General features: G+C 48.4%; 1 protein-coding gene across 3 annotated transcripts in view; it reads right to left on the bottom strand.

Annotated features, from left to right (window-relative positions):
- Positions 1 to 14,645: 14,645 nt before the first annotated feature.
- Positions 14,646 to 22,191, bottom strand: part of LOC129497083 (beta-galactosidase-1-like protein 2) — a 63,753-nt gene continuing 56,207 nt past the window's right edge. For all 3 annotated transcript variants that reach the window (XM_055305573.1, XM_055305574.1, XM_055305575.1), the window contains 7 exons: positions 21,071 to 21,217; positions 18,847 to 18,918; positions 18,275 to 18,362; positions 17,303 to 17,390; positions 16,821 to 16,932; positions 16,040 to 16,156; positions 14,646 to 15,928 (listed from right to left, as the gene is read on the bottom strand). In XM_055305573.1, the coding sequence (XP_055161548.1) occupies positions 15,830 to 15,928; positions 16,040 to 16,156; positions 16,821 to 16,932; positions 17,303 to 17,390; positions 18,275 to 18,362; positions 18,847 to 18,918; positions 21,071 to 21,217 (723 nt within the window). In that variant the 3' untranslated portion in view covers positions 14,646 to 15,829. The remainder of the gene's footprint in view (positions 15,929 to 16,039; positions 16,157 to 16,820; positions 16,933 to 17,302; positions 17,391 to 18,274; positions 18,363 to 18,846; positions 18,919 to 21,070; positions 21,218 to 22,191) is intronic.

Raw genomic sequence — 22,191 nt, 5'->3', positions numbered from 1 at the left:
GGACACATAAAGACCTGGGACCTCTAGGCGACGGAGGAGAAGCCATCAACTGGTCCGCGCAGAGCTGGGGCCACCGAAGGGTTATTTGCAAAGAGAAGAAAAGGTGTGTCCCCAGATTGTGAGACCGGACACACTCACAGCCTCAGCTCGCCTGCCTCACGCACGACCTTAATTCTCTGAGATGCTTCTCCTCGTGGTTAAATTTGGTCTTATTTGCTACCTCCCCACTGTCTGCTGTGTCTGCTTGTCTATTATTACTATAATAGGGATGGGACAAGGAGGAATCCACAACATTGCCTTTAACCACAACATAGATATGTTTCCAAAAAGTCTCCTTACTTCCTGAAATTTAGAATTAGAGAAGTACGTAGAGAAATAATCAGATTCTTTTATTTGTTCAGAAATAGGGGTGTCACCTGGGTGACGCTGTGTGCCAGACTCAAAGGCCAATGATACGTTTCCTACCCTCAGGTTGTTTGAGTCTTGATGAGGTGATAATAAAATAAAGAGGAGTCCAGGGCAGCCCGGGGCGGGGGGGGGGGGGGGGGGGGCTCAGCAGTTTAGCGCCGCCTTCGACCCAGGGCGTGATCCTGGAGACCCAGGATCGAGTCCCACGTCGGGGTCCCTGCATGAAGCCTGCTTCTCCCTCTGCCTGTGTCTCTGCCTCTCTCTCTCATGAATAAATAAATAAAATCATTTAAAAAAAAAAAGGAGTCCAAGTCTCAGGGCAATATGTCAAGCTCCTCGGTGGAGAGGGCCCTGCACAAGGCCTTATGAGTAGAAAGGGATTCACGGAAAGGGTTTATTCACTTGAACAGGCTCCTGAAAAGTGAGAAATTCTCCAGGTGTATAAGAGTGGAAGGACTTCTAGGCCATAACAAAATGTGTAAAAATAGAATACCGAGAAATTACAAGGAATTTTCCAGAAGTAGAGAAATACAGGTCCTTGGAATTCCTAAAGCAGAACATAAAAGGTGATGGGCTTGGCAGCTGAGGTTACAGAGGCAGAAGGTTCAGCCTAGACACTCAGGAAAGAGAAGGGGGGGGGGATGGCGCTGGGGTGGGGGGATTGGAACAGAGAGACGTGCTCAAATTCCTTTCAGCCAGCACCTCCGGGTGGTAGCAGAGGGAATGCAATCGTGGGGTCCGCAGAGATTATAGCATAAAACCATTAAAACACAAAGATCAAACTAATGACATGGAAGCCAGGTCACAATAGTATTTGATTTAAAAAGCAAGTGACAGGACAGTCTGCGTGGCACCGTCCCTCGAACCTGAGTTGCTTGCTGAAAAGATCATTGTAACAGTTAGAGCTTCTCAGTTTTGAGAGCTCAGTGTGCTTCGAGCATTGTGCTGAATAATAGACAAAATATGCTGTTATCTCATTTTTGCCTCACAGTGACCGACCGAAACCGGTGCACTTTCCATCTGCAGAAGGACGGCTTTGTCTAAACAACTTGCCCAGAGAGGGAGGGCTTGGAACTGGATCCACAAAGCACCAGGGGTCCCCACTCAATTCCTGCACTTGCACCAAACTAAAATCATAGAAAAGGGATATTTTAACAGAATAAATCTGTAGAAATTGTAGGAAATATATGAATATTTCTGCAGTGAAACATCTGAACATTCATATTAAGGATGATAAATAAATATAATTAAAAAGTGTAAGGTCAGTTCATAACAGGTTTTGTTGATTAATTTTGTTATTTTCATCAAACTCACACTTGGGTCAAGATTTGCTGCCAGATGATTTGGGCGGAAAAAAACACAAAGCTTCACAAAATTTTGTAAACGTCAGAATTATGGATGAGGGATTACAAAACTTGAAAATTTTGACATTATCATTGACATAGAGTTCCAGTTTCAAGTTAGCTAAGTGGATACATCTGCAGTCTTCCTCCCTTGCACCAAGTGGTGGAAACGATCAAGAAGACAGACTTTATTTTCAATAAGTGAATAATAAGTAAACTCAAAAGCAAGGGGGGAAGATAGCTCAGAGGTCCAGAAAACAGCAATCCCATAGAAACAGAAAGCAAATGGGATTTTACAAGGGAGCATAGCCACTCAGGATGGCCGTGATGAGGGCCCCCCCGCAACAAGACGGGAGGAACCTACAGAAGCCCCAGGGTACAGAGGTGAGGTCCAGCTGCTGCCGGAGGCCAACAGTCAGAGGGTTTCTACCCAACTGCAGACCTCCCAGCCCTGGGAGCAGCTCACGCACTCCAGCCCACAGGCCTACAGGTGGAAGTGGCTCCCTCTCTCCTGCTGGTGCAGGCCCCAAGGTGCTCCCCCATCCCCTACTGGCTTTATCTTCACCCCTAACAATGCTCACCTCAATCACACCCCTTCTGAGTGCACTCCTCTTCCCTCGGATAATAAACCCTTAAAACGAGGTTTTAGAACTAGGTTACAAAGATGTTTAATAAACACTCAGACAACCTTCTTGACGGAGGGCAATGGGACGTCTTTGGTGTTGGTGGATGGCATGACTACTCCGATGGTCACCGTGGGAGGCACGGGGTGGAGAGCAGCTGGAAGGCAGGCCTGGGCGATCAAGCGGCTGGGCACTGGCTCCCATGGCAACGAAGACCGTGAACTAGGCAGGGTGTGTACACGGCCTGAGAAAAGTGGAGAAAAGACAACGTAAAAGCTTTGAATGCCCAGCTCAGGAATGGGGAAGAGGATCAGAAAGTCTTTGATGGAGGCTGGCACAGTAAGAGGGGACTCAGTCACGGCAGCAGCAGACACAGAGGAGCTGAGAACACATCCCTCCGACCTCCCCTTACATCCGCCGTCCTCCCCCCACCACGACCCGCTAGCAGAGTGCAAGGCCTGGTCTGGGAGAGAAGGGTCTATAGATAGAGTGTCGGGGTTTTACTGATTGGTATTAATAGGAGTCTGGGGATCATGTATGGGGTTTGGTTCTCAGTGTGTTAAGCCAGGCCTAGGGAGACGAAAATATAAAATTAGAGCACAGGGACACCTGGGTGGCTCAGTGGTTGAGCATCTGCCTTTGGCCCAGGGCCTGATCTAGGGGTCCCAGGATCGAGTCCCACGTCGGGCTCCCTGCATGGAGCCTGCTTCTCCCTCTGCCTGTGTCTCTGCCTCTCTCTCTCTCTCTCTCGCTGTGTCTCTCATGAATAAATCAATAAAAATCTTTAAATTTTTTTAAATTAAAAAATAAATAAAATTAGAGCACACAGAATTCACTGAAAGGATTTGAAAAAATATACAGATAGATATAGATGACAATGGGTATAGTAACACTCAATAAATGACAAAATAGGGTTTAAGGCAAAAGGATTTGATAGCATTACGGAATGCTACTGCTTAAGTGAGGAAAAGGAAATCTGCAAAGAAAACCTAACAATCCCGATCATGTGTAAATGTAACCATGTAACCGCAAAATACACAGCAGGCAACACACACATAGAATTAAAAATAATACTTTCAGAAAACTAGAAGTAGAGTGGAAATTCTCCTACATAATAAGGTGCTACATCGGTATAGAAGGGTTTTATTCAGTCGTCTTATAATAATATTTTTTTCTTTAAACAAGAAATCGGGATGAGAAGGACCCTCGGATCAGGTATTTCAAGGACACACTCACCTTCTCAGCCTTTCTCGTGTTTTCCACTGCCCTTTGGGGACGTGGACTGTCCAAGCTGGACCCATTGAGGCCGGGGGCTGCAGCGGCTTCAGGCATCGAGCACAGGCTCGGCCACGCTGGCGTGGACATCTGTTTGTGTTTCTCTTTTTAAAAGTGAGAAGGTGGGGATCCCTGGGTGGCTCAGCAGTTTAGCTCCTGCCTTCGATGCTGGAGTCCTGGGATCGAGTCCCACGTCAGGCTCCCTGCATGGAACCTGCTCTTCCCTCCTCCTGTGTCTCTGCCTCTCTCTCTCTCTATCATAAATAAATAAATCTTTAAAAAAAAATAAAAGTGAGAAGGTTTTCGGGCAGAACGTCCCTGACGTCTCCCGGCTCCTGAAGGCGCGTCGCCCGTCCCCAGAGCCGTGGCTAGCAGCACAACGGGGTCACTGCAGCTGGCTTCCAGCATCAAGACGGAGCTGGCCAGCAGGCAGGGGGACCCCCGCTGAGGCCCGGGTCCGCGGGAGACTTCAGCTTTCTGTATCAGGAAGAGTGGAAGGACATTTGGAAACCCCAAGCCCACAGCAGCACGGCCACCGCCCCCCAGGGTGACACAAGAAGCATTGCTGGGCACAGACACACGGGCCGCGAAGCAGTAGACGGGACGCAACTGCCCCCCGCTCTTCCCACCCCGGGGCGCAGGCCGAGTGGCCACCAGGGGCTCGACCCCAGCCCTCACTGCCCTCCGTGTTTAGGGGCGGAGGCGGGAAACCACCACACCCTGCAGATAAGGGATGTTCTCTGGTGCAAGAAGTGACCTTAGAAAACTCTGCGGTGGACGCCAGCCCGTGGCCGCCCGTGGCCACCCGTGGCCGCAGTCGGTGAAGCCACCTGAGGCGCGTCAGGCCAGTTTCTGCTAAGCTAATGAGCCACTAGGAGAACAGGAGCTCCAGGGCACTCAGATCAACCGCCTCTAGACCCACTGCCGGGTCCTCATTAAATAGAGTTACTATCTGTGCCGTTTGTCACTGATGCGGAGCACACTGCTTCCTGCAGCTCCGCCCAGGAGTGAGACACCGATGGCCCCACGCTCTGCGACCGACCGCGTGACATACCCAGCACGAGTGTCCTCATGATGAGTTAGTGCCCGCCCCAGGGGTGAAGGCTGCATGCGGCTCTTAGTCCCATTTCTGCAATAGGAAAAGAGAGAGTTTCTCACTCCACCTTTGTCCCAGATCACCTTTCGAGCTCTGACATACATATGGCCAACCAATTAAAGTTTATCGACCCCTCTTTTTTTTTTAAGATTATTTATTTATTTATTCATGAGAGACACAGGCAGAGAGAGACACAGAGGGAGGCAGAGACACAGGAGGAGGGAGAAGCAGGCTCTATGCAGGGAGCCCGACGTCGGACTGGATCCCGGGACTCCAGGGTCAGGCCCTGAGCCGAAGGAGGCGCTAAACCGCTGAGCCCCCCGGGCTGCCCTTATCATCCCCTCTTAAAAATAAGCCAGTCTTTTTGTCCAGAGCAATGAGTTCCACCATTGTCCTGCTGTTAGTACAAGTGACCGAAGAAGCCAAAGCAGGTGGCCAGAGGACAACCTGAGGCAGTCAATGTCCAGGTTCAAGTTTTTCCAGGTGGGTCTTGGTTCTGACCCATATGAGCTGTCAGACCATCCACTGACATCAAAGAAAGCACAGTGTGATCTGTATCCGTCTGTCTGCTGAGACTGAACAGGCACAAAGGAAAAAAAAAAGTGGGTACTTTGCCATAAAAAAAAGGAAGAGAAATGTTTTGTTCCTTCTCAAATTCTCATTATCCCCCAGCTCCTGAGTTCTGGGCCCCTGGGAGCTGAGCCAAGGATAGGGTGCTATGGCTACACGTGACACCTACGTGACTGATGAGGCCCAGGAGAGCTTACTCCATGGGGCTGCCCTTGGAGAGAACAGCGTAGCTCCTGCACGGGTCAAAAGAACTGTCTTGAGGGCTCTCAGTCTTCTGCGGCGGTTTCATAATAGACTTGATGGTTGTACACGTTTGGCTTTGTCAGTCCAGACACCTTTTTTTTTTTTTATTAGTCTCAGAGGTAGAATTTAGTTATTTATCAGTTGCGTCTGACACCCAATGCTCCATCAAATTCCCTCCTTACTGCCTGTTACCCAATTGTCGCTTCCCCCCCAGCGACCTCCTCTTCAGCAACCCTACTTGTTTCCTGGAGTTCAGTGTCTCTTATGGTTTGCCTCCCACTCAATTTTCATTTTATTTTTCCTTCCCTTCCCCTATGTTCACCTGTTTTGTTTCTTAAATTCCACACAGGAGTGAGATCATATGGTCTTTGTCTTTCTCTGACTGACTTACTCTGCTTAGCCTAATACCCTCTAGCTCTGTCCACATCATTGCAAATGGCAAGATCTCTTCATTCTTTTTGATGGCTGAGTAATGTTCCATTGTGTGTATATAGATCACATCTTCTTTGTTCATTCATCTGTCGATGGACATCTGCATTCTTTCCATATTTTGGCCATTGTGGACATTGCTTCTATAAACATTGGGGTGCATGTGCCCCTTCAAATCACAAGATAACTTTCTTTAGATGAAATTGCTTCATGCACACGTGCATTGTTGTATGCACACGTCACATAAAGACAGTACCTAGTGAACTGCATCTGTTTCCATAGGGAGGTCTTTCATAATCCAGCCCTAGATGACAGCTAAGATATTATTATTGGTCCACTGGTCTGTGTAGAGGTCTTCAGCCTTTGCTCCGAGGCAAGAACACCATTTGAAAAATCAGTCCACTGTGAAAGTAAGGAAAGTATAGGAAGGGAGGGATAGGGGGCTCTTGCCTAGGCTCCGAAACTATTATTCCTGGCAGGCAGAAGCACTAAGACAGAGCGAACATGAGATAAGGGAATAGACCAGGCCACCCGGCCCTGGCTGTTTGGGAGTGTTTTTCTTTGGTGGCTACACTGTAATCACAGAAAATACCAGACCTCAAAGAAGTAAGTCATGAAGGGTGTTATCAAATGGTCGTTGCTCAAACCAAGACAGCACAAGAATCTCAAGGCCACAAGCTTCTTGGTCAAGTTTTCTTTTTTTTTTCTTTCTTTTCTTTTTTTTTGGGGGGGGGTCAAGTTTTCAATAAAAGGCCTAAGAACCCTCAGTGGCAACTCATTCAGGACCCCTCTCACTCTAGAGAGCTTTTACTTTCCTTTCCGTTCTCACCTTCACTTAATAAACTTTCACTTCACGCATTTGTGTCTGTGAGATTCGTGAGGTAAGAACCCTGCAATCCTGCAACAGAAGCATCCAGTGCTGTGGGGGTATTAGCTACTCATCCCCTCTAGGTTAGATGTTGCAAATTCTTTTTTTTTTAAATATTTTATTTATTCACGAGAGACACAGAGAGAGGGGCAGAGACACAGGCAGAGGGAGAAGCAGGCTCCCTGTGGGGAGCCCAACGCGGAACTCGATCCCAGGACCCCAGGAGCATGCAAAGCATTTCACCTGTGAACCAGGCTGTCTTTTCAGGTGTTAAATCTTATAGACAAGACCCCGATCCAGTAATAAGCAAGGGTAGCTTGGGTTGAGGAGAGACCTCTGTATAGTAAGATGATGCTGCTCTTTGAGGCCAAGGGTAGCTCATAATAGGATGTATGAATTTCATATCACAGTGGAACTTTTTAAATTTATTTTTTACCGGGTGGAAATGTAGTTGTAAGAGGACCATTTTCTTTTTAAAGAAAATATTTTATTTATTTATTGAGAAATAGAGACAGAGCCGCAGGGGGAGGGATAGAGACAGAGGGAGAAGCGGCCCTCCCACTGAGCAGGGACCCCTATGCAGGACTCAGTGCCAGGACCCAGAGGTCATGGCCTGAGCCAAAGGCAGACACGTAACTGTCGGAGCCACCCAGGTGCCCCATGAGAGGCCATCGTCAGGATGTAAGCGCTGGGTCAGATATTCCTGACTGTTCCACAGCTTCTCAGAAAAAGGAAGAAGTCCTCAAGCCCAAAAGCACAGAGACCGATAATGCCAGTGGAGCCTTATTCCAAAGATTCCCATTGGCCCTGAGGTGGCCACAAATGCCTGTGATTCTGCGGAGTCGGAGAAGAGGTGATCCAGGGCAGGGATAGATTTACTCTCTCCTCGACTGCTTACAAGGCTCTTGGCTGTCTAGCGACTGACAATAGTTCATTAGCAAAATCCCCTAGTGTGAGATGTATTGTCTAGAATTTTTAAAAGAGGCCAATCAGGTGCTAGGCTTTTTCCTCTGTAATTAGTGGCTAAAGGACCAGCTATATAAGTGGTTGTATAAAGTATCTTCAGGCTGCAGCCCAGGGATTTTTCCTAAGATGGTCACTTAGGAAATTGGGTCTTGGATTTTGTCCTCATTCAATGCCCATCCTTTCTCAATCAGCTGTGCTTGGGGACCACGTAATGTTTCTGGAGTGCCCAAAGAAGGATGCTTTCTTAAGGATCGGAAATAAAAAGCCTATCTGTAGCCCCGACTCCCTCAGTGGCCACTGCCCTGAATGGGCAAGTCTGAGAGACTCCATTCATTTACCTTACTGGCCTGTACGTGCCATCATCTACAGTGCAGCTTCCTTCTCTTCTCTGATGATCTGTTCTTTTTTTTTTTTAAGATTTTATTTATTTATTTATTTATTTATTTATGAGAGAGAGATTGAGAGAGGCAGAGACAGAGGCAGAGGGAGAAGCAGGCCCCACGCAGGGAGCCCGATGTGGGACTCGATCCGGGGTCTCCAGGGTCCCGCCCTGGGCCGAAGGCAGCGCTAAACCGCTGAGCTACTGGGGCTGCCCCTCTGATGATCTGTTCTGAGTAATGTCATCCAATGGATGATGTCAGTCATTAGGTCAACATGATGCAGTTTTAAGGCCCAGGGTGCACTGGAGGGGGTGCTGGGCTTGCAGTAAAACCCGTCTGAGTCCGCTGAGACCAGTTTCACATGATCCTGACTCTGGTTCTTTAATACTTGGGTAGCGTTTGTTCCAGGGTCGGTGCTTACGACAGGCTTGGATGCCTCTGCGCTCCAAGCTCTGAAAGCAGAATGGATGCGTTTCCATCTTAAGACCAAAATAACAGCAGCTCACTCAAAATCTGAACCAGTAGAAGAAAGTTCTTCACCTTCACTTTCTGCCTTTTAAATAATGTCCGGGATTCCCTGATGCTCTACAAAGTTTTTTTGAAGTAATAGAATGAACGCCAGAAACTTCAATCTAACCAGAAGCATGTGCCAAGTGACAACTCTTCCATTTGTGGGGCTTGCGGGTTTTTCAGTATTTGTTGTCTCTAGGATTTTTCGTAAATAAAATTTGTCCTTAGCATAATAAGAATTAAAACTCTAGCATAAATTTTGCCACATCAGCATGTCTGCGAGGTGTTCTATTCCTTTCCTTTCCCGGGAGTCTCTCATGTTATGTCTTGGGGAGCAGAAGGAAACATTGATTACCTGTTTACCAGGAGCTAAATACAGTAAATTACTTATTTTGGAATTGCAACAACCCCAGAGTCTTCTCTTTCCTAATATTTTGTTTTTCTCACATGTAGACAGAATCGTTAATTGCAATGTCTTTTGCATATGCATTAAGCATTGAAAGAATTTTTTGTGCATCCTTTTAAAAATTATTAAAATAGAGAAAAATACAGCAGTTCTGTCTCCTGTTGCCTGACAAGATCTATACTAGCAAGTTTCCCAGCCCAACCCACAAAATATGCAAAGAAGTAATGACCACATTAGCTGACCTGGTGTGGAAGGAAACAGCAGCCCAGTGACGGAAGGGCAGGTATCAGGATTTAAGGATGGAGTGGGGATGGGGAGTGGGGCCGAGGAGGCTACGGAGAAATGTCTTTACGAAGCGTGTAAAGAGTCTGGCGGCTCCTTAAGATGTTCAACATAGAGTTACCATATGACCCAGCAGCGCTGCTCCCAGGAGGAATGAAAATATGTGTCCACACAAAAAACTCCCACGTGAGTGTCCAAAGCAGCACTATTCACAATAGCCCAAGAGTGGAAACAACTCAAGTGTCTACCAACTGATGGAAGGATGAACAAAATGTGGTGTATCCATACAATAAAATATTCTTCAGCTAAAATAATCAATGAAATTCACTAAAAAAAGAAAATAATTTTGGGCAGCCCGGATGGCCCAGAGCTTCAGCCCAGGGTGTGATCCTAGAGACCCCGGATCGAGTCCTGTGTTGGGCTCCCTGCATGGAGCCTGCTTCTCCCTCTGCCTGTGTCTCTGCCTCTCTCTCTTGCTCTCTCTCTCTGTGTCTCTCATGAATAAATACATAAAATCTTAAAAAAAAAAGTCAGATGCTTAACTGCACCACCCATGTGCCCCATGAACGAAATTCTGATACTTGCTACAACATGGATGAACCTTGAAAACATGATAGTAAGTGAAAGAAATCAGTCACCAAGACCACATAGCGTAGGATTCTATTTACATGAAACGTCCAGAATAGGCAAATCCATGGAGACAGACAGCAGACTACTGGTGGCCAGGGGCTGGGAGGAGGAGGACATGGGAGGTGACGCTATGGGTATGGAGGCTATGAACACGCTCTAGAGTTAGATGGTAGTGGTGGCAACACAACTCTCAATATACTAAAAGCCACTCAATTTTACATTTTAAAGGATTAATTTTATGTTATGTAAATTATGTCTCAATAAAAAATTTATTTAAAAAGAGAGAATATGGGCAGCCCGGGTGACTCAGAGGTTTAGCGCCGCCTTCGGTCCAGGGCGTGATCCTGGAGATCCGGGATCGAGTCCCACGTCGGGCTCCCTGCATGGAGCCTGCTTCTCCCTCTGCCTGTGTCTGTGCCTCTCTCTCTGTGTCTCTCATGAATAAATAAATAAAATTAAAAAAAATAAAAAGAGAGAAAAAAGAATGAAGTGAAGCTGTCACTTGAAGGATAACAACTGACGGTACTTGCTGCTAATGAAAAACTCAAGATTTCAATTAAAAATTAGTATTTTGGAAAACTTGTGTCCACCACCAGTACCTTGACAGCTCCTCAGATCTTGAAAGACATCTGTGACATTGGTGATGATATTAACAACTGTGGGCTTTTTCTATTCGATGCTGAAATGTGCCAATATTTTGAAGATTGGAATAATTCAGCGAACCAACGCATGATGTTACTATATCATTCTTGAGTGAAAGGTCCGTGCCAAGTAGACCAGTGGATCTTAATGTAACTGAGCTCAAGAAGTTTATGTGATTTTAGATTCCACATTTCTACTAATCATTAAGAAACTACCTCTTGTAAAATTTTGGTGTAATACCAAAGAAGAACATCCATGATAGTTGCCTGGTAAGGTTATTAAAATACTCTTCCTTTTGCAAGTTACAGATGGCTGGACTTTCTTCATATGCTTCAATCAAAACAATGTATCACAACAGATTGAATCTAGAAGCCGATCTGAGAATCCAACTATCACCCAATCCAGCCAAGATGTAAAACAATGATATATTTCTCACTGAACTTTTTAAGAGTACACTTTAAATTTTTTTTCATAAAACAGTGAGAGCTTATTGATTTTATTCTTAAGTGAATTAACAATTAAATATTGTTTTAACTCATTATCTGCACTATACTTGCAGAGTATAGTGATATGCAGAGATAGTGTATATTTGATAGGTATGCATACCTACCAAATCCTCTGGAGATGGGACCTAAACATCATTTTTATAACACTTCCCCAGAGGGTCTCAATGTGCAGCCAAGTTTAGAACTAGTACCTTAGTGCCTTAAAGCAATGTTCTCAAATTTCAGTTTATCAGCATCACCTGGGGAACGCGGTAAGACTACGAAGCGTAGGCCCCATGCTGCTTCAGTAAGCCTGGACCGCTGTGTTTGTCAGCAGCTGCCCAGGCGAGCTGATATACACCCAAACTGAAGAACCACTGTCTTACACAGGTCAAGAGCATTAAGCTCCTTTCTTAAGTCTGTCCAGATCCTGGACCTGTCTAGGATCTTCTAATCTCTAATCTCTTCTTTCCAGGAGATGTGGGTTCACTCTTCTTTTTCATGGGTTTCAGTAAGCAAAATATCAAAAGGAAATGCCCTACTTTTATTGGAAAGAGTCTTACTGCAAGTAGTGAAATCAAGCAGAGACACACCCCATCTGGGGGCACCACTGCCTGTCCTGCCTTCCTGAAGAGCCTCCCTTCCGGCCTGTGCCGCACAGTCCTGGGGGTCTGCCCCGGTCCAGGGGTAATAGCTCCTAAAGTGACTTCAGAGGGCGGTGCTCTGATGGGTAGGTGACAAGTGAATCTACCTCTCCTGTTTCCAGAAGACAAGGGCCTCTGTTGGGTTGGTGGTGTTGTATCTTCAGAGTATGGAGGGCTGCCACTCGGGATTCTCCTGGTCAGTCCGAACTCGTGAGACATTTGCTCATACAAATATTAGTAAGCTGAGGACGAGAAGTCAGTTATCAGCTCGACTTCAGGTTGGGGGGGGGGTTGGGGGGGGAGGGTTGGGACTGGCTGTAGGTATGTCCCAGGATAGCGTTACCCTGGCACAGCCATGGAGAGCAAGGTATCACCTGCAGGGACAGCAAGGTTCCAGAGGGCAACAAATATAAAGACCTTCCAGGTTCCCAGATTGATTAGCTTTCTCTCCTTCCATGCATTTGTCAAAAACTGAGCAGAGCTTGTGTTTTCTGTATAAATTTGGATTGCTTAAAAAGAGAGGGTGGGGGGAGGACTTCTAGAAAGCAGCTAAGCTTTTAGCAGATTACAGGATGGTTTCAGATTCTCCACTCCTTTCCCAGTAACAGATTTGTGTTCCTAACAGGAAGCTTATGGACTGAAATATTGCCTACTCTGCAAAGACATCTGTATGATACAGATGGACAGATGTTTGTCCGTCCCCAACCTCTTCAACCTGCCCCTTAGAAGAACAGAACAGGCATTTAGTTAGTCCCCCTGTTTGACTCTTGGTGCAAATATTCAAAATCCCTAAATTTTGCTTGAGTGTCTCTGTGTCTAACACTGATCGACTCTAAAGACACAACAATTAAAGAAGGATAAATATTTACACCGCAACTCACTTGGGTAGAGAAATTGCAGTTAGGCTATTAGGTCACCTGGTATTTTACCCAAGGCACTAACACGTCTGGTTGGGGGGGCGGATTACATCACCCTTAAAGCTTCTTCCAGTAGGATAGCATGGATTCGGAGAGACGATGTCTACATTAGCTGGACCCTGTGGCATCATGGAGACCAGACACCAGTCATGAGCTGTACCTTTCACAGCATCACATCATATTGTGCTTGTTTGTTTATAAACATAAGGGGACTAGTATTTGTAGAAACGTAATGGGATTTTTCTTTTCAGACAATGCCATATAGGATTTTAACCCCAGTTTACCCTAGGAATCCATTTTCCTTTTAAAAGTAGTACAAAAAAGAAAGAATAATCTGTTTAGCATTCAGAATTAGGATTATTAAGAAGAAAAACAGAGTCATAGACAGACTATGGTCTTGAAAGAGGATTTCCCCAATTCGGTCATCTTTGCTTTCATTCATACAGAGTTGATCCCGGAGGCCCCTAACTCTGGCGGTTTCCTGTGGGGTGGGGAAGGCATCGCTTCCAACTGGGAGAACCCGGTTCGCTCGGTGGCATTTCTCACCGGGAGGGATTTTGCCCCCAGGGGACACCGCACACATTCCGGCCATCCCAACTAGGGGTTGTCCTACCAGCATGTAATGCCCAGAGCCCAGGGATGCTGTTCAACACCCCGCAGTACCAGGCTGCCCCCCCGCCAGAATGATCTGGCCCAAAAGAGTAATAGTGTTGAGACGGGTTGAGATTCTGCTAACGGAGGTGCTCACAGTGTGGTCCCATACTGGCATCAACTGGGAACTCGGTAGAAATGCAAATCCTCAGGCCCCACTTCACATCTACTGAACCAGAAATTCTGGGCAGGGAGCCCAGCAATCCATGTTTTTTTTTTAAGATTTATTTATTTATTTATTCATGATAGATATAGAGAGAGAAAGAGAGAGGCAGAGACACAGGAGGAGGGAGAAGCAGGTTTCATGCCAGGAGCCCGACGTGGGATTCAATTCCGGTTCTCCAGGATCACGCCCTGGGCCAAAGGCAGGCGCCAAACCGCTGAACCACCCAGGGAGCCCAGCAATCCATGTTTTAACATGCCCTCCTGGTGATGTCCACATGAAGGCTTATGCTCCCTGGAAGTCTGAGGCTAACCTGGGGGACCACTGATACTCCCCAGGTCATGTGGGAGGGGAAGCGAGAGACAGCAGAAAGGAGCCCTGCTGCCCGCCTGCTGTGTCCCCCTGGCAGCTTTGGCCTGAGACATGCGGCAGTGGAGTAGATGCTGAAGGGAGAACCAAGCAGGGAGATCCTGTTCCGTGACCTCCTGGGGCTGCAGAAGTCCTGGCCCACCATGGGTGCTGCTGGGCCCCTGGCATTTGCAGACGAAAGAGTGGACTCAGGTCCTGACCCTGGGAAGACCGCAGCCTCTTACATGACTGGCCTGAGGTCTGACTGCGATTGCTTTGGCCGCACTTGGCCTCCCCAACAGCCCCCGATGTAGTGCCAAGTCCCACCCTCCCAAGCTGCCCAGAAGCCTGCCAGCCAGCCCCAGGGCCACTTTATCCCAGGCTGCAATCTGCAGCAGCTCTAGAAAGTGAAGCGCCTCCGATCTCCCCTCTGCCTGCCCAGGCTGTGCCACAGTCGGTGCACCCCGACACTGAAGTGGTTCCCTGTGTTCTCACTATGGCTCAGGCGGCTCGCGGCACCCAGGGCCTGGGAGCACAGCATGGAATCGAGCACAGCTGCATGTCAGACACCAAAGCTGGTAGCCAAGAGGTGGGTAAAGGATAAAACGGTGATAAGAAGGCGCCTGACCAGGCGGTTGGTTGCCATAAATGTCAGAGAAGCAGGCTCCCCCTGACCCTGGCAACGCCAGTGGAAGGGTATGGAACAAGCGCTGAAGCGCCAAGGCAAAGTACCTTTTTTTTTTTTAAATACATTGCAAACACAAAGTGAACTGCATTAACATTTACCTTTTATTTGATATCTTTGAAAGATCACTTTACACTCGTGGGGTCAAGTATTCTGAGTATCTCAGTTTTTCAGCATTTTATTTGGTGGTCAAACAGCCTTTATTGTAGCAACAGGACAAAGGGCATGCACGGAGTAGGCTGATTTCATTAGGAGCATCAGAAAAAGTTAGCTGACCCAGGCCCAAAGAGGAATATACTGGCAACTTAGGAAGTGGGTGGTCAGCCCAAAGCAGGGATTGGGAGAGTGGAGAAGCCAAGGTAGTCGCAGCAATGGAGGTGTCAGGATGGGTGGGTTGCTCACAGCCCCACCGTTGAAGTGACTCATCGCAATCCATTTCCTACGTTATGTCACACCACTCAAGAGTCAATATCCTGGAAAAGAGACAGGCAGAGACACAGGCAGAGACACAGGCAGAGGGAGCCCGACGTGGGATCCTGCGTCTCCAGGATCACGCCCTGGGCTGTAGGCGGCGCCAAACCGCTGCGCCACCGGGGCTGCCCTAATATCCTGGAAAAGAAAGTCTGATCGGCCTACTGTGCATCACATGCCATCCCCGGCACGGAGGGACAGCTGCAGGTGGGGAGAAAGGGCAACGTGATTATCAGTCCCACCAAGACTCTAATGAAGGGAACGTGAGTGATTCTCCTAAGGGACATCTGGATCCTGCTCCCAACATAAGGATCGGGGGGTGGGGGGTGCTGGGTACAGACACCAGGTATCCATGAGGGGCAGAGAGTCTGCAACCTTCTCACCTGTGCCAACTGGGCCGTGTGTTCCCTCCCTTTGGCAACTGAGGAACAGTACTTGAAAAAGTGCCTTGGAATCATCAGACATGACAGCACATGTCAGGCAGCAGGAAACGGGTTTCAGAAAAGGCAAGAAGTGGGAAATGCTGGGACCTTGGTTTACAATGAGGGAGGGATCCAGAAAGCACAGTGGAAATGTCTGGAAGGAAGGGAGGCCCAGGGAGTTGAGCTAGTCTGTTGGAGGAATGAGCTAGTTGAGTCATTTGGAAATGGGAGGTGATGAGTAGGGCTGTGTCGGGTATACGAGAAAACCTGGCCACCATGTAAAGGCAGTGGAGGTGGGCTCAGGTTACCGGGAGACAGTACGTTCTATCTTCTTTATCTCCAGTTCAGCTAGGAAGACCCAGAAGGATGGTCTCATATGCTGCAATTTGCCCTCCAGGGAACCATACCTAGATGAGACATATTTGTGAAGTGGATCTGCAGGCCGGGCTTAAATTCCTCAAACACAATAATCTGTCAAGAAGAAGGAGGTGAGGTGGCCGTGAGATTCAAGTTCTGACTCTTTGCAAGGCAAAGACTGAACAAGGTGGACTGGGATGAGAGGGGTGTTGTGGCGGAGCTTACTTCATTTGATCCAGGACGAAGCCAGGGTCCTGGAAGGTAGAGGGTCTCCTGGGGACCTATATTCCAGTAGCGTCCCAGATTTTGTCCATTGATGAATATTACACCTTTTGTCCAGCCCTGAAAAAGTTTGGAATGGAGGATTCTAGATATAATGACCCTCGGGCTCACACGCACGCCCTCCATCAACACACCGGATCATGGTCACAGACACGCCCCGATGGAGTGGCTTACCACACATGGCCTTAAACGGAATGTCGCCTGGACAGTTCTATGCTATTGCCCCTGGCCTGGGGTGGGCTCGATACCTCGGCCTCTAGAAGGGCGACACTGACTTCTAACTCCCCTCCCTTTATCTGTCCCAAGCCAGGGTAGGGTTATTTCCATGGACCATCAGGCATTCATCAAAACACACTGGGCCCGCAGAACTTCGCGTGCGTTAGGATCTCAGCTTCCCCACCGCAGACTGGATGTGTGTGTCCTAAAGGGCTCGGATTATGTCTGGGGCAGGGGGGTCACACTCACTACATTCCCCACGCGCTGCAGTCTATGGTTGTCCCCACTAAAACAAACTAAGGTCTCTGTCACAGTTGTTAAGTTTCCACCTCTCACCCTTGTCAACACCAGGGAAGGGGCGGCCTCCAGACGGCTGCGCAGTGGCTCGTGTCCCAGAGACCTTACATTTCCTTTCACAGGACAAGCCCATGCACCAAGGAGCTTTTTCTCAAATATCCTTTGGGGATATTTGGGCAGGGGAGGATGGGCAGGGGAGAAAATCACTAACCTCCATTTTTATGAAAGTGTCTCTGGGGTAATTACCCATTCTCAGGATACCAAGGAAGAAGGCAGGGCCCTGATGTTTGAATACGACTGGTTTCCAGATGTTAGGAAGGTCCCTGAGAGGGAGTCAAACAGCAGTGGAAATGTCATGCCCTTCATTGCGTGGCAGTTGTGACTTTTGAGGTAAGCCCCCCTTTTGCCCAAGCCTAGCATCCCTCTGATAGCACAGGAACACATCTCTAGGGGGCACGATGCAAGAAGGAAGAAAAGCAAAACCAGCAGGCCAGGGGCTGGACAAACGAGGGCATGGTCCCTACTCTGTCCCAGCAACTACGAAACTCGGGGTTATTTCCTTCAACACTACGGATCTTGCCTCTCTTATCTGAAAACTAAGGGGGTTAGTCTGTGTGGCCTCTGAGCTTCTTTCCATCTCTAAATGGGAACCATCTTTGATCAAGAGCCTGGACTCAATGGTCTGGCACCCACCTTCGTAGAAATTTAGTTTTCATATCCAGGCTGTAGATTTTAAATTTTCTTAAAGGAGAATTGTTCAGATAGATATCGCCAATTAAACCTGTAGAGGGGGGAATAAAGGGGACATGAAGAAGGCAAACAGGGATGGGAACGCACAGATGTCAACAGGCTGTGGCCAAGGTTTCCCCGAAGGAGGATGCGTTCCCGGCCTCATTGGGTGGAAGGTTTTTGCAAAGTCTTCCATAAGGTCCTCCATCTGCTACCCGCGTGCACCCTTCGAGTGGGCCGGCACGTCCCCCGTTAACCGTGCAGAAGTCACCACACTTCCTGCCGGGTGCGGCCCGCACAGCAGTCAGAACACTTGGAGGAGCGGAGGGAAGGTATGAGTGACTCTGTGCCCAGGAGCCCAGGGGGAGCCCAGGACGCAGGCACTGAGCTCCAGAGAAGGAAAAATCAAAGTTCCCAGGGAGGGATTCTAACCAGCTTCTCCTGCAGCTTTCTTCAAACCCCCCTGGAAGAGAAAGGCAGTGCTCTGGCTTGGAAATTAGAGAACACCCTTGAGGGAAGGCACCATCATCCTTTCCCATCAAAGCAAGACTTCCTCAGAGTCTCTACATACGGCTGTCTCGCTGGCCAAGGGACCCTGCTGTCTGCCAAGCCATGGACCGGGCCATGACTGTCCGCAGCCTGGTTAGGAGCAACAGGAATTCAGTGCCTCGAGGTCTCAAGCTTCTCCACCCTTGGAAGAAAGGGGGCCCACCTTTTCTCTCCTTTTTTTTTTTAAGATTTTATTTATTTATTCATGAGAAGCACAGAGAGAGAGAGAGAGAGAGAGAGAGAGAGAGAGAGAGAGAGGCAGAGGCCCAGACAGAGGGAGAAGCAGGCTCCATGCAGGGAGCCCGACGTGGGACTCAATCCCGGGACCTCAGGATCACGCCCCAGGCCGAAGGCAGCGCTAAACCGCTGAACCACCAGGGATCCCACCTTTTCTCTCCTTGTTGATGTCCTGCCCATAGGCAAGGCGGCCTTGATTCTCCACCAGGATCCGCAGCGTTGGGTTATTCTTGTAGACCTGTCCAAGACAGACCCACCAGAGTGGGTAACGCCGGGACTTTTCTGCAGACCTCTTAAGTCTCCTCTGCACTCTGATGAGGTTGTGGTCGGGGTGACTGACAGGCAGCAGGCCTCCAGCTCGGGCCAGGTAAACCCTTGGGCTCCTGCTCTTCCTACTCACCCCACCCTCACCCCCACCCTCACCCCCACCCCCTTACTAGGCCTTTTAGAAAAGTCACTCGAACATTTCACAAGACATTACTGAGGCTGGTGACAAACCCAGAGTTTTCTGAGCAGCAAATATCCAACACGTTGGAGTTCTTCTCACCCAAAGCATATACACCTATACTTTAGAAACGGCTCTCCTGCACCGCTGTTGGGTTCTCATGCAAGGAACATTCCAAAGAACAGTGGAGGAGAACATAAGCTATCACAGGGCCAGGCCCCGCTTACAATTGAGCCTGGGCGCTGGGGTATTAGTTCATTAACCCTGGATCATATACCATTTTCGTAGGAATGGTCAGATGATTAGTGGAATGGTCCAGGATCCCTATATAAATGTCATCCACAAACACCTGCCAAAGAAAGAGGAATGTGCCATTAGGTCTTCAGAAAGAAAGGGATAAAATGGTCCTTGGGAAAGCAAAGAAATGGCAGGTTCAGGGGAATGATTAACTCTGTCTCCCAGAATATTACGAGCTGACTATGCGTCCACAAAGACACAACACATTCAAAGCAGTACAGTCACGAGATGTAGGAGGCAAAGTTCAGAGAAGGACGTCCTGATGCCAATATACCAAATCTGGGCCTGGCTGCACCACGGGGCAAGAAGGGAAAGAATAACTGAAGAGACCTGCAGGGAATGAGGACAAAGGAAGGTAGGTAAGGGATGGATATTGTGAAAGAAGTGACGGCCGTAGGGAAGACAGGGCTCCAGGCACGGGAGGCATCTGTCTGCCTCGCCCGCATGGGTTCACTTCCATAATGGATCCCATCTTCCAGGTTTCTCCTGGCTCTTCTCTGAAGAGCCTGCTACCACCGTTATTTCTCTCCCTCTCTTAAAGATTTTATTTATGTATTCACAAGAGACACAGAGACAGAGAGAGAGAGGCAGAGGGAGAAGCAGGCTCCATGCAGGGAACCCGACATGGGACTCGATCCCAGAACCCTGGGCCCAAGGCAGATGCTCAACCACTGAGCCATAGGGCATCTCTATTTCCCATTTTAAGAATAACTTGGATGTAAATCCTTCTATATTCTATTACCTATTATATTGCTTCAAGCTCAGATGTAGTCACTAGAAGAATCGGCTCTAGCCATGCAGGGCCACAGAAGGATACAAATTTGCCCCTTAGGTTATTTGAGGCAGGTTATAATTTTCAAATTAAATTTGACTAGGAAACTATAAAAATTGAAATCCACAGATATTAAAAACACAAATATTGATGCCATACAGAACAGAATTCACATTGTAACCTATTTAGAGTCTAATTACAAGGTTTACATACTCTCTATTGAACACCCACTGAATGGCTTGGTCAAGGGGTCACCAAGCTTAAAGCGCAACTCCAGCCGTTGAGGAGCTCAGAGAGTAACACCGAGAAATTACTAGGACACTCCCCGGGAGCTACCACGAGCTGTGGACGGAATGTCATGGAGGCGCAGAGAAGGGAGCGGCAAGTCCTGATCCGCAGCAGGGTCCAAGCTGGTCGCCAACCTGATGACAGGTGACTAGGAAAAATCAACGGAAGGCTGCAGGCAGGGGGGCCGGCTTGCTGAGAATTTTCCTTCCTTGGGAGGAAAACTGGGGGTACGGCGAGGGGGGTGCAGCGAGGAGGAGGGGCACGGTGGCTCTGAAACAGGGGGCTCAGTTTGGGGGCCCTAAGAGCGGGGGCAAGACCCAGAGGCACTGGTGAGGCCCAGCGGAGCGCATGGGGCACGCAGGGCCCAGAACAGGGCTGGAGGGAGGGGAGGGGAGCGGTGCCCCCCGGGGGGGGGGCTGCAAGTCCAGGAGCTGATGTGAGGGGCACAAGATGAGCTCTATTTAGGAACTAATGAGCTTGGTTTTAGAGGAGATGAGCGTGAGAAGTGAGTATAATGTGTTTAAGTGAAGAGGAATGTTCAGCAAACCAGGGACCTGGGTGTGCAGCCCGGGGAGGCCGAGGAGGCCTGGAGGCTCGGGCAGGGGACCTGAAACTCAGGAAGAAGGTGACACGGACGGTGCAGTGGGGGCAAGAGCAGGGTCTGTCCAGGACCCGAGGAACCCGCCAGCTCCCAGCTTGGAGTCGGATGGTGACCGTTACCCTTGGCTTTGCTGCTCTCGGTCAAAAGCCTCTGGGAGGCATTTCCTTTCTCTGAGCCTTCTCCTCCATCTGCACATCTGAGGGGGGTGTTGAGAATTAAATGAGAGCTCAGCCCATTGGAAGGGGACGTGTGAATGCAGGGATGCTGCAGACCGCACAGGCACTTCCGAAGCTCCGCCCGGGTCTCCTTTAAAGAACTCCACCAACTCCCAAGGGCTCCGGGGGTACCCGGTGGCTCCCCGGGAACGGCTACACACCTCGGTAGCCTGCAGATCAAACATTTCACTGAAGGGACATAGGGTAAGAAACACTGATGATTCTTTGAAAGTGGAAAAGATTTGACTACCAGAGACACTCCCTTCAGCAACACCACGGGGTTCCACTCGCAGAGGAGTGCCACTGGGGCCCATCCGTTGTGCCCTACCTGACCTCGGTCTTGAAGATGACCCTTTGTGGTAAGGAGGCCACCAGAGATGATCATAGTCTCATAAAGAACGTATCCAGAGGACTGACCACTCCCCTGGTTCACGGACAGCTTTTCCATGCAGATCGGCTTGACAGAGCTGATGGGCTGCGGCAGAAACAGGAACAAAAACCGGGCTGCACGTTCAGGCTAGAGAGAAAAACTTCAGAAACTTGCACCCAAAGCCCGCTTCTCCAAAGGAATTGCACCAAGAGCCTTGAGGACAGGAGTATAAAAAGGGAATATGTAATGATAGGCATGCTTAAGTGTCACTTATAAATGCCCTTTTTTGTTTTCCAAACCAACTTTGTGTTTCTCTGCAAGTGTTACCCACTAATGCATTTTTCTTTTTCAGATGGAAAAGCTGAAATCAAGGAAAGGGAATGATCTGCTAACTTGCTCATCAAGTCATGCTAGAGCCTGGGCTAGACGCAGGAACTCCATCCGGGGCATGCCAGATTCCATCTAGCCTTGGTCTTCTCTTCTTGTTCCTTCACAGACTAAGAGAAATCATCCTAATCCAAGGTCTGACTGTGGCTATTCATGAATCTGCTCATCTCACACTGACCTAAAGCACTCGGTATCTGTTAACTGTCTGTTAGACTTCTCCTTCCAAAGATCCCAAGATGATTCCAATGCCGTACCTCCCAATTGACCATACTTTCCCATCCTACTCTTTTCCCTTTCCAAAAAGCAACACCAACCATTCAGTCAAAAAGGTAAAAAGCATAGACAATGTTTCTCCCTCTTCCTCCCATCAACCAATATCCCCCATCAACCAGTCACTAACCCGTCTTCACTCCCATTATCTGAGCTCAACTTCAGTGATTTCTACTCATTTTCAGTGTTCTAGCATGGTCCCACTCTATTCTACCCCCCATACAGCTACCAAAGAAATCTTTCTGAAATGCAAAGCTGATCCATCTGATTTCCAAGCCATGCTTTAAAATAGCTACCCACAACTTTCAGGGAAATGTTCAAATTTCTTAGCATAAAAACATGGCCTTTCAAACTGCCTTGGAGAAATACATGATTCCAAATCTGTGGGGCCACACAGCTTGAGATATCCTGGAGGATCAAAA

This window comes from Nyctereutes procyonoides, unplaced genomic scaffold (assembly GCF_905146905.1).
Source record: "Nyctereutes procyonoides isolate TBG_1078 unplaced genomic scaffold, NYPRO_anot_genome, whole genome shotgun sequence".
In the NCBI taxonomy this organism is placed as follows: Eukaryota; Metazoa; Chordata; class Mammalia; order Carnivora; family Canidae; genus Nyctereutes; species Nyctereutes procyonoides.
The sequence above is the reverse complement of the archived record's forward strand: the minus strand, read 5'-3'. Positions and strand labels throughout refer to the sequence as shown.